This window comes from Varroa destructor, unplaced genomic scaffold (genome assembly GCF_002443255.2).
Source record: "Varroa destructor unplaced genomic scaffold, Vdes_3.0 BEIS01000001.1, whole genome shotgun sequence".
Taxonomy (NCBI): Eukaryota; Metazoa; Arthropoda; class Arachnida; order Mesostigmata; family Varroidae; genus Varroa; species Varroa destructor.
The window spans coordinates 73,905,442-73,918,430 of record NW_019211454.1 but is presented as its reverse complement, the minus strand read 5'-3'; the positions used below and the strand labels follow the sequence as shown (position 1 = coordinate 73,918,430).

General features: G+C 39.0%; 1 protein-coding gene across 1 annotated transcript; it reads left to right on the top strand.

Annotated features, from left to right (window-relative positions):
• Positions 1–9,984: 9,984 nt before the first annotated feature.
• LOC111249649 (uncharacterized) lies at positions 9,985–12,643 on the top strand. The gene is made up of 4 exons (XM_022803787.2): positions 9,985–10,280; positions 10,413–10,517; positions 11,456–11,628; positions 11,889–12,643. The coding sequence occupies exons 2-4, from the start codon at positions 10,428–10,430 to the stop codon at positions 12,022–12,024; spliced, it is 399 nt and encodes a 132-aa protein (XP_022659522.1). The 5' UTR covers positions 9,985–10,280; positions 10,413–10,427; the 3' UTR covers positions 12,025–12,643.
• Positions 12,644–12,989: the final 346 nt, after the last annotated feature.

Here is a 12,989-nt window from a genome sequence, read left to right as displayed (position 1 = left end):
TGAGCTGCCACGACGATAAGCTTTTGTCGTTCACTCAAGTACAAGACGTACTCGTTATAACTATTTTTTTTTTTAGCATATATTTCATGTGTATTAGATGTTTTTAGTATTCGTTATCTTGGAACTGTTTTGATAAAGCTCGAAACAAACTCGATTTCTACAGAGACGTCTTGTCTCAGATAGTGCCAGTAAAAGTATCGGTTTTAGTAGTTTTTCTTAAGAATTGATGTTTATACTGATTTGGCACAATATCGATAATAATAATAATAAATCAATGGCGTTAGATTGATTCCGGGTGCCTTGGAGGGGAGACAGGCGGTTTTCACTATTGGCATTTAGCTTTTTCTACATTGCATCTATAAGCGGTAGCGTTTTTAGGAGTAGGAACATAGGTGTGCAACCCCCACTCGAAAACGTATGGAATAGATGGGAGGTATGGTGAAAACCCGTTGGTTGCTCTGCAGCATTCAACGAAAGTGCCCTTTAGACACCATGATTGGAGGCTTTGGCTTTTAAGTAGGATGCAATCATTAAAAGCTTTAGTTTGTAAACCCGGCATTATTAGGCGTATTTTAGCACTGAGATAAATAGCAGTCCAGCGGTATTTCAGTACCACAATCGGGATTCTAGCGTTGCAGTCGAGAGGTGATGACGATGCGTCCAGGGTGTCTTCAGGGGTCTAGGGCGTCAGGGGTCTAGACGAAACCTGAGGTTAAAAAATTACAAGACACAAGGTTGTGAGAACTCAAGGTATTTCTACAGAAAAGATCTATTTAAATATGCCAGCAATTTTGAATACAATAATCTTGCATTCCTTTACGTTTGTAGTCTTGCACTATAGTTCTGCCAGGCCGTGTTTGGTTAAGGTCAGCTGTTTTTACAATAAGCATCCTGAAAATTTCTGACGACTTCCAGATGTTTTTATTTTCCTGTTTTATAGTCGAAAGTCCATTGCTTGCTAGTTTTGATTATGCAAGCACCTAAATAAGGGTCCTGAGACAAATGAGCAGCTTGCTATTTCTTACATGGAAATGCCGTGCCCCAGTCAGTTGTACTACTGGCGAAAATGTTGTTCATATTTAGTTATTTTAAATTCGAATGTGGAGTCTGCAAGATCTGATGGCCAGCTTCTGAAGTCATTATGCACGGAAGCATTGTAGTATTTAATCTTGCTATCCAAAAATGGAGCCGGGTAAAAGCTAAGCTATAGGCGAAGCTGAGGCATCACGCTAGTTTGTGCTTCCGTATATACACAAGTTCAGAGCACTTGAACGTGCGCTTCGTAGTCGAAGGAAATCCCTTTTGGACAATGCCAAAAGGCATATATAATATTTTGTGGTACGAGCGAAATCGTGTTGTCAGAAGAAAACTAAACCTATAGCTATGAATCTGAGACCATTCACTTGAACACGGGCATTCAGGCATTGTTTTCAGGTCGATTCCGGCTGAAAAGTCATCGCTTATTAAGGTACTGCTAGTTAGCAACATCGCTGCGTATGTACGTGTAATACAGGGTTGGACGACCAGGTCATAATTTTCCTCCTTTTATGCTATCGAGTATGGCAACGTCTCAGAAGAGATGATGAACTCTAAGCGCAGCTCATTGCGCAGTGCGTGAAAATTAATATTATACTATATATACAGGAGAGACATTAAATTGTTGCATAAAGAATTGCATGAATGGAAAAAATGCATTACAGTCACCAAGTAATTTCTAGACATGTTGTTTTTATGTTATTATAGTATTATACAAACCACAAGTCTCTCTGAATTAAGGTCAATAGGACAAACTTAAGATACGTAGGTAAAAGCTAGAAAGATAGTTTTCGTTTGAAAGCCTTTCTGGCAATAATTAACGCAGTTTTCATTAGGATAAGTCTACCGGTCCAGGAACGTATTAAAAAATGCTCTATACCGCTGTATCTTTGGTAACGCATTAAGATATTTTTGATCACTAGAACAAATCGTACAATCTTCGAAAAAAAACACTCAAGACCAGTTGTTTAATATATATATACTTCTAAAATAATATTTTTAGCAATTTTATTAATTTTTATGTATTTTTTTAAATTTTAGTATATATATATTTTTTAAATCTATGTTATTGGCGACGTAGCATCCAACTGATTGTCGCTTTTAGGAAGGCTCGCTGCGAAAATGTTCGACAAGGTGCCAAAAAGAGTTGAATAAGAGTGAGCTTGATTATTATATATTATATTATATATAAATTATAGTTTAACCTAACTTCTAGACTGGTTTTATTTCAATTTCTAAGTGGTGATGTTTTTTCGATTGAAAAGTCAGATACGATCTGTTCAGCAGTCCGCGTGTTGTTGTTATTAGAAACGCCCAGACGTTTGCTATGTGCAAATTGATTAATTAGGCTTTTTATAAGATGAAGGTGAAGATCGTTTATTCTACCTCAAGCGCTTCGAAAAATCATAGTGTAATTCAAACCACTATACTGTAATTTTGTATTCTATTTTGTAGCGTACTTAGTACCGGCGGCCGCCATCTTCGTAAAAACGTTATCCACCTACTAAACCATCTACGAAATACGGTGATCATCTGCTACAGTTTCTTAAAACCACCACTGATTTCCCAAACATAAGACTTGACAGCGGTGTTTCGCAAAGTAAATGCGATACGGATAAATCTGATACGGATTATGGTTGAAACTTAAAAGGTTTATAGGTTATACTAAAATCATTTACCATTGCTATTTCACATTCAACAAATAGAAAGCAGAGATGCAGAGATAGTTCTAACCTTCGCCTGCAGACGTAACGAAAGACGTCTGAATCGCTGTGAAAAAGGGCATCGTTTGCATCATCTTAGTTCATCAACATTCACATAAGCAACGGAATGTATTTACCCCTTTGATTGCCGCCACCGCTCAAACCGCAATTTTTCATCACACCGTTCCGTTGTCGTTATTTGTAACTAGCACGTTGTTTCTTTTTGCCCGCCATCTTAGCGTTCTTCACACTGTACTTGTAAGTGTTGTCCATAACAGTGGCCCACTACGCTGCTTCTTTTCTTGCGCCTATCTAATACCGCTATGGCGCACACCCCCGTCTCTACTGCTCCCACCTCCGCGCCCACCTGCCGAACTTCCTAAGGACTACAGTAAAAGGAAGTATCTGATAAAGTTTCGATTGATGTATTGGGCAAATACACTAATAAAATTTGAAGGTAAACAAAATTTCTAGGGAAGTTTGTTCTCATTAATTACGAATCTGGAAAAGTTTGCTCGAAGAGAATAACGGCAAGGAAAGTCGAATTTACTTACATTCATTGCCTAATTACAGACAGCAAGATAGGTAATTTGTATGGGCTAAAGATAATCGCAGAATTAGTAAAAACTAAGTCACGTCAAAAACGTTCCGGAAAAAGCCATTTTAAGGGATAGAAGATGTCTGCTCGTACTAAAGGTTTACAGTGTGACTAAATAATGATACCTCGTGTTCTAAGCTGAACTACAGCCATTATTTATCGTGTAGAAAATATACCGCTGTACTTTACTATTATTTCTGTTTTTCCTAAAGGTTGTTCGAACTTCTTCGTTATATACGGGAATTTAGCAACCATTTTCGTACTAGCGACTTACATATCCATAGTGCTATTGCTCGTTGGAGCTTCCTGCTTATATTCATAAGACGACATTTTTTGTATGGCGCATCGAATTTTCATAAAAGAACCAGATTGAGGGGCAACGTGAGATTAGACAAGGGAGAGTCGGTTATTAAAAAAGACAGGACACAATTATTTGCAGGCGTTGCTTAGTCGAAGTTACGGCGGGCATTACAGGTAGCAGAAACAGCGTAAAACGATTCCTTTACAACGTTAGCTACTTGACTAACTTAAGACTCTGATCAGGAAGAAAATTCGTAATGGACTCTCACGGTGCTTTGTAGTACTCGCCTTCAAGTTACTCGAACCCCTTCAGTATCGACTTCTTGTTATTGCTGAAAACTATTGTGGAATTACTAGCATTTTACACGTATACGGACGCTGCTAGGCACAATTACTGTCGAATACTATGATATATAGACTGTCCGTTTTCCAGCATTTCTTGCGTTGGATCTCCTAATTAAAGCGTCTTCCAACAACGAAACGAAAAAGATAGGCGGAACGGTCACAGACCGTACTCGATAAATCGAGACGACAAATGTTTCCGCGAAGCCTAAACAGGAGCAAGCAGCAGGACGAAACCGCAAGACACGTGTACGTGTACAAAATCGAATCGAGCCCCATCATGGCTACGCTGTCATGTGTAGCATTGTATATTTATATATTTACTACCAGCCATACGTTTAGCGTTATCAGTGGGCAAAGTACAAGGTAAGCTTAAGAGTGAGTCAGATTTCTCTACCTAAACTTCAGAACTTACGGCTAGTAACATGTACGTCACTGGTTATGGTTGAGCTTCGCAGGTACCTCAGAATGCTATGAGCTCCGACGACGCTGAGGATGGCTCATGATGCAGTGAGTCGAAGAAGCTTCGAATCGTGACGAAAGCGTTGTGTGCCGTAAAAGGTTGGTCTTGCCTCAATTTTTACTCGCAGGTAGTTGTTTAGGGTTTGTGCATGGATTTTTAGGTGAAGTAAGCACATTTCTTGGATCGCACGGAAGCTATCGTCTTTTATTTGCGGTTATTCTTTTTCTGACAAGTTCAATATTAAAGACAGTTCAATATTAAACGCAGTAAGGAAGCCACAGAAAAATAATCGGAAGCTGCTTTCATTTGCTACAGAAATGCAATGATATATATTGCTAACAGTGTATTTAGTAGTTATCGCATGAAACAGAGTTACGCGGGAAGCCACAACTCTGTATTTGGTCACGATAGTAAATAGCTCCTTAGTAAAAACAAGCTAGTATTGTGTCTGCTGAGAAGTGCCGTCGAATATGAGATTTACGTACGATCAACGTACGTAAAATGACAAATACGCTATATTATCTCCAACGCGTCAACTAACAACAAAGAACTTCGAGCTTTCAAAGGAGACGTATAAAAACGATTGATATAAACATGACACTTTTTGAATGATATTAAACGCGAAACGTTCGTTAGGTCAGATCATATGTTTCTTATTGATACAAACATGTACATCTGTACACATTTCGATAAAAGGCGTTCGCTATTGATGGAAGGTAACAAAATGTAGGCATTACTGAGTTTGAATTGCAATGAAACGAAGCCAAATTCATGGTTGCTTTTTACGCCGAAGAAGAACTGTTGAACTTTAATATTTAATTACTTTTATGTATGATAAACCACTTTGTTTCGTAGAGTTGGAATTAACCTAGACGAGCATTTTCGATGTGTGATGATTTCACAGGTACAGAATCTATATATATTGGAATGTACCCAGTTAGCTTTCATACTGTTTCATAAAACATGGGCGAGTTATCCTCGTACCAGATCTCTAACTCGTCTTCCTGATACAATTTATGGCCTAAAAGTGAATGCAGGAAACACTGTCCAATCCTTCAGGTATCTCGAGCCTTAATACCGTGGCTAAAATCCGGCCCAACTAATTACTATGATGCTGATAATAATAATAGTAATAGTAGGGTAACCTGTTAGTCTACTAAGGCAGATATTACCGAAGAGGTTCTACTAAGGCAGATATTACCGAAGAGGTATAACTATACCGTGCCTGTTTTCCACAAAGATGCAGCTCCTATTGCATTACACACACGAGCGAAGTGTGCGTCTTGCTCGCTTATATTCAGTTAATATATAACACTAGAGTAACTGGTTCAGAATACTCTTTACGTATCTGTGTACATTATTTTATTTGTCTTAACTTAAGCATACGTGGAGAGCAAAATCATGTGCGATCCATGGCACGTTTACACGAGGTGCCTCCGTTGATTCCACAATCCTTTAAGTTCTCGTTGAAGATCAGATATTTTACCTACCAGTACTTCTCTTTGCCTCATGTTTTCGCGATGTGCTTCCCTATCTTTAGGTGTTATTTCATGTTGCTCATCGCTATTACGTAGATTGTCATAAGCGATCAGTAGAGAATTCACATCCTGCAATTTCTCGATAGAGGTCATTAATTCGGCTTCCACCCGTGACGCCTCCTCAATTCGCCCACGAAATCGATGCCCATTTCGAATGTTGGGTCTTCGGCGGCTATGAGTTAGTTTAAAGGCATTTGACACGCATCGTGGTTCGGCAAGGCGCCGCTGAAACACAGGACTTTTCGACATAACTCTGCTAAGACTGTGGAACCCACAACGGCAATAGACCCCAGCACCTAGCGGTTGGTCCACGTCATTTTGATTGACCTTACTGGACATGTCGTCTATTGAGGCCTAAAGGCAGCTCACGCACCCTGTAATAGCTTCGCGGCAGCTCTACTCCGTTGTAGTACGCGCGATCAGGTATACAACTTCTGTCACCGCTCCGACAGGTGGAAGTGCGCATTACCCAATTACTTCGACCGTAGCTGTAACGGTATAGCTAAACGCCTGCTTGTTGAGATTAGTAACATTCGATGGCTTCACACTGACGTAATCATTGATTCATGTATTTTTGGTTAATTATCCTCTTGCTCGTGGACTCTTCATTGCCAATTGACGACTTAGCTACCTAAGTCAAGACATTCGCGTTTGTTTTGTTGTCTATTTACCATACCTACATCTGCGTTTATGTTGTGTCCCATTTCCATCTCCCATTTGTCTATCAACCGACAATTTGACTTAAATATATATTATTATTGGAATGAGAAAACGAACCTCAGCCGAGTTTGGTAATGTGGTCAAACACGAAGTTTTTACTCATTTGGTCATGCGTAAAGTGTTATTCTAACAAGGATTTGTGGGTTTTAGACAAGTTCGCAAAAGATTTTTCCGTACGACATAGGCATTACCGCGAACGCAACCCCAGTACAACTGATCAGTCTGGCGATATTCCTTTTGAAATTGATAAAAGTAAACTTACAAGCGCACCGTAGCCACGTAGTGCTCCACGCGAAAGGTGCTTTTAAGTTACCTAAAGCTGGTTATTAGGTAGTTAACACCAAAACAACGGAACTATCTTGAATGAAGGACGTTTTTAAGCGTTAATTCTAAAAACTTCGAGTCCTCAAGTGATAATTCCTAATTTTACGTTTGGCTTCATAAATGGTTGTGAATGGACACTTAGGTTTACCATTTAGTGTTTTTATAAAATCTAGAGTAATCTTCCTGGGAGACTGGGTTAGAAGTAAATAAGAAAGACGTTCACCTTCTCCATGTTGAGCCTCTATGGAATGAGTCGAAGACAGCAGGATTTTTCAAAGGTAAATTGTTTTCGTTACGTATCATGCATATTATGAAGTGAAGACGTCGTACTAGATTTGCTAACGCCGTTGACCCAAGTTGTCGTCTGCAATTATAGAGGCAAATCTATAATAGGAACCTGTTTGTTTCACGGCTTGTGTCGCACTTTGCATCCTGTAAAATCGATCAAAACAACAGATCTATATGTGCTAGAACAATAGGAGTATTAGATCTCAACGCTATCGCGACTCTATCGATTACTATAAGCCACGACCTCATGATATTTACGAATACATGCATGAGTCAGATATTATATACTATTAAGATTCTAGAGCCGAACGTCTCGGGACACGTGAGCGTTTTAAGAGGCTTGTTTGCAGATTATGGTATTACAGCCAGATCGATTAAATTACGCAAAGGTTTTTATTACAAATTCTCTGCAAATTTCCTTTTGCCGAAACATTAAAATTCTTGCTTTCGTCACTGCTTTGATCTATTGCAATAATCGTGCTTATTTGTTTTGGGGTTGGGCAGAGAACAAGAGCTGTATATAAGAGCATTTTCAAAGGATATCTCTACAAACCAAAACGCCCAGATTTTGCAGTAGCTTGAAGATCGCTGTATTTTTAGTTTTCGTCTGCTAAAATGTGTATCAACTAACATCATCTTTTCATCAACTATTTTTTATTGAAAAATAATAGAATTTAAGGGTTTAAAAGTTTCGTATAGTTTTGTAACCGGGATGCAAGGGATTTTATTACATATAGTACATAAGTGTAATGTAAGTGCTTTTTGTTAACTCTTTTCGGTAGCCCTCCAATATGGCTTCAAACTTCTTTCTTATTTAACTCAAACTGTTTGCTGTGGAGTATTTCTACTTGCAAAGATCGTGCAAACGTCCTGACGAAAGCACGCAAGGTGTAGGAAAATTTAACTTAAAAAGGTAACGTGGGCCAAACGAGCATGCTAAATTGTTTTTTTTACACGCACCGAAACTAATAGTTACCCCAAATTGTACCTGTGCGGTTATTGTATCTGTTAGGACTCACGTAGTTTTATTCTGAATAGAATTATCTTGAGTTCGGTGTTGAGCAGCACATGCACGTGGCTGGCAATGTACATGCACTTGCTCTATACAATTAGAAAAGCAATTTTTGTCTGAAAGGCAAGCAAAGCTGACCATAAAGTTAGTCTCAAACATAACTAATTCGGCCGATTTCCCCAATGCTTTAAAATTTTATGCTCTTTACGTGCCGTGTTATGCCGTTTGATTGAGAGATGACCTGCCTCCCAGAAGGGTGACAACAGGCCGCAGGTTTTTTGGACAGAGCCAATTGATCAGTTTTAACCTGAGTTAATAATTGGAATTATTAGGCAGATCTACTCTAAGTGCGAAGTTTGTCAACTTAGGTGGCTCGCGCAACATTGGTAACCAGTAACGTGTAGTGAATGTTGCGAGCCTATTGTGAAGGTGTGGATTCGTTAGGCAAAACGGTAGTTGAGAAATGAATTGTCATTGTTCAACGGTGGTTTAGACCGACTGAATGTGAATGTCTATCGGAAGGATTAAATACGAGCTTAGGATTTGGCACTTTTTTTTGTTAACACCAGTGCCGTATTGCAACAAAGACCCGCTCACGAAGATTCATTAGATCGTTGCTCTAAGCATATTGCTTCTAAAGTGCCGAAGCTAATATACCGGGAAAAATGTTCAGTTGACGCAAAAAAATACGCGTTTATCGTTTATGCACGAAAATCGCTTTTACATTCAGTTAACTGTTTAGGTCTACGAAAAATAATAGGTCAACGCACGTAGCGAAGTATCTGTAGCGTTTTTCGAATAACAAAGGGTGCTTTGATTTTTTGGGCAGTTGGTATCTACTATAGTTGTGACATGATTGAAACGTATTACATCTTTGCGTCTGTATCTTTTTTTACTTTTCTTTATTTATTAGAAATTGGCGAAATAATTCCTAAAATCGTAATGTTAACTCTTCTCGGCTTGTGCCATACGAGTCTCTCAAGTAAGGATATTCGGCAGGCCATGTGTGCATAAGGATTTAAGATTGACCTATTTGAAGCCGATTATCAACCCAGCAGCAATTATATAGTATAGTATAGTAATAATAATAACAGTATAGGAACAGCTGTTCTTAAATACTTTTCCAAAATAACCTAGTGAATCTATCAGTATGCGCATGTTGCATACCATGTTACAACACCCGGAACTACGGTCTTTATTAATGATGTACTATACTGAAATAATGCGTGATAGCTCCAATCGAAAGTACTACTACTTGAATTCCACTGAATTAACCAAAAAGCAAACTATTTTCATGTTACGCAGGAACTTCCTTTTTCATGATGATAATTATTCAATTTTTATTAAATAAAATCAATGCACAAATCTTATAGTTGCCTCCGTAGTTTTCACACATTACATACTTTCGAGTCGAATCCGTCAGTGTTCGCCATGTAGCTACAATCGTCGACACCACTAATCCGAAAAATTCGAAAATACAAGGTTTTACAAAAAGCCAGCTTTGTTGTTACATAGATACACAAAACGGTATAAATGGATCAAATATCAATATTTACCTCTGATAATGCTGTATAAAGCTAGCAGCGGGCCGCGGGCCCTTCGAATTGGCCTATAGAAGAAGCTGGTCATTGTTGTAGTCGGATTGGTTTTGCTCTTTAGAACTGTGCTCTTTATAACGTACATGGGCTCTGTTAAGCTCCGTCAACGTGCTAATAGTTTAGGTTGCAGATCCAATGCAGGTGCACTGCGTGGCGTTTGCGTATAAAAAGCGAAAGGGAAAAAAAAACCAGTGACGACGTGCAAATCGACCACGCTCTGTTTAGGACTGACCTAATTGAATACCAAGGGTGGCTATCGTTAAGTTGCCAAAAGTTGTATTACCATTTTCACGTTTCGTCAGCGTTTCGGCGATCTCCAACTGGATTCAAGATGCTTGGGTGTTACTCCTCTGTCTAAGGTCCAGAATAACTCATGAAATTGCCAAACTTTCTATAGGTAGAAAAAAAAAGCAATTGGCAATATCTGTCCCCTGATATTATTCAGAACGGAGCCCCTGAACCTCTAAAAAATAATAGACTTCTCTGCACAGTTTTCGGCGTATCACATGAGAATGTCGGACTCGTCAGAACAGCTCGGGACATCAGTGAGCACTTCACCTGCGGCTTCAACAACCGAACGCTCTCGTAAACGTCAGGTGGGTCTTCATTAGGTTAGACAATTGTCCTGCCTTGGGCGACTGCCTTATAGAATTACCATCGGAACCCTTTGAGCTGTTTCCTCAATTCAATGACTTGTGTTGACTGGATTGGTAACAATTATATATATGGTTTTTTCTTCAGTTTCTACGTATTTTAATTGTAGGCGCAGCAGGACGGTTAACACAGTTAAGTGAAAGACACTGTGGGCGCGCAGATGCAGCGTGGGAATTTTTATTGGAACTTCAGAATGTTTTCTATAGAAAATTTCGAAGCTTATGATGTTAGATCGCGCAGCGTCGATGGATTAATCCATAGATTAAGGATACATCTGTTCAGAAGCAGCCAAAAAAAACCATTGAATGTATTTACGTAAATATTTCCCTATTACAAACCCTATATCTTAAAGATTTTACTTAATTACAGCATGGCTCCTTCTCCCAGCAATTATTCTGTGAATCCTATCTTTAACTACGTTCTTAGATGTACTGTTCTATTTCTGAAATGGTGGCACAAAATATTTTGAAGTTTCTCCATTACTAAGCCTTTATTAGCTCTCTATTTGGGGTTTAAACCCGAAGGCTATTGCTAAATAAATAAAAATACGTTTTTCTGTTTGGAAACGACACCTAAACATGGCTGTAGTCGCAATTAACCTTAAGGTGTATTCTCATGGAGTATTTTTCATTTTGTTCACTAGCTATCGCAGCGTAAAATACTTGTAAATTGTTAGATTGTAAGCCAGTGTGGGTATTTATGGATACTTTCGGTAAGCACACAAAGGCATAGAGGTACGGGTGCTTACTCTGCAGCAATTTATTCTATGCTTTCGCTGCTATCCGTTAAGCATGTGTTGGCAACCCCTAAAAGTTACTGAAGTTACTTAACTAGAGAATGCTCATAGCTAAGCTATAAAGGCGCGTTCCTATTCTTCCAGAAACCCGAAGCGGAAGGTAATCCAGCACATGGCGTTGCTAGTAACCTTGCGGTGCCCCTTAAGGAACAGCACAGCGATGATACGCCGGCGAAAAAGCCCCGTACGTCGCTTTCGTCAGTCAAACGCTGCCCCGTATGTAAAGGGAAATTAAAACTAGTATCATTTACGTGCAGGTGAGATGAAGTTTTCGTCTTCTATTGATTTTTGCGTTTTGATTTGTTGATATGAACATTAAAGAACGTTTTGAGAACTGAGCCATTATGTTGAACATCCAACAGAAACTAGCCCAGGATTATGTAGGAGACGTATGACCCACATTCCCTAAGCCGGTGGCTGTTCGCTGTTTGCCTGTTGATGATGACTGAATCGGTGAGACAGTAAGTCAAGAATGGTTGAGGATGAGTCTAACAGAGAAGTTTGCACCATCTTGCAGATGCGGTTCCGAATTCTGCCAGAGACATCGTAACCCCGAGGATCACGACTGTGACTTCGATTATCGGGATTTAGGCAAACAGGAATTAATGAAAAATAATCCTATCATTCGGCCGAAAAAAATAACAAAGCTGTAATCGTTTCAAGGCTACCTGGGTCTGGAGCAGTTGTGGGTGGGCATCGCATTTCGTCCAATGTAGAACGTGCTGCAGCACATATGTGAATATTATGGAGGTAGAGGTGTGAAGTAAACAAAAACGATCTTAGGATGCAACTAATGATGATGATTAGAAGTATACCTACTGTAATCGTCGTACCACCGAATTATGTTGTGCCCCGGTATTATTATGATTAGTATTTAGTTAAATAGAACAGATACGAGACTCTTTACGTGTGGTATAATAGGCACAGGCTGATATACCAACTACTGTGCCACAGCACCAAAATCATGACTGCTGTAAATTGTATATAACGGTTTCGCAATCACACACAAAATACACATGTACACACATACAGATATACATATATATATATATATATATAACAGTACAGCCAGTTAAAGACACACATCCATAACAGAGTATAAATACATAATTAGATAGGCCAAATTTGTGAAACATAGCATCATTGATCACATGTTATTGGGCCATGCCGGTTTTCGTGTAAGCTACATCATAGATAAAGAAGAACTGAAGTTATGATACAGAAGCCCTGCACCATCGTATCTGATGAATAAACTGTGTACTTTTAGTTCAATATTTGTTTTCTATTATTCTTTAGAACACTAAATTCGTTCTCAAGCATCGAATGATTTCATCACCACGCACGTTTTGTGGAAGTTGGTGGACGGTGGATTGCAAGATTTTGTAGCCCTTAGAGGTAGTGTGAAACTTCAGTGGGTGAACTTCAGAAGTGGTTCTATATTTTTATGTAGTTCATACCTAAGCTGTACTGCCAACAGCACTGGTTTCAACAATCTACATGTTTTCCAATAAACGAAATGCTATATATTAGAATTGTTAAGCTAAAGTATGGTACTTTATTAACAATGACCTTAGTGTTTAGTGCTGATAAACACTTGCCGCCACAGAAGCTTGCGCCC

Coding starts and splice junctions, on each gene's coding strand:
- LOC111249649 (XM_022803787.2), top strand. CDS start 10,428: ATGAGAATGTCGGACTCGTCAGAACAGCTCGGGACATCAGTGAGCACT. Junction 10,518..11,455: donor AACGCTCTCGTAAACGTCAG/GTGGGTCTTCAT, acceptor CTATTCTTCCAG/AAACCCGAAGCGGAAGGTAA. Junction 11,629..11,888: donor CTAGTATCATTTACGTGCAG/GTGAGATGAAGT, acceptor ACCATCTTGCAG/ATGCGGTTCCGAATTCTGCC.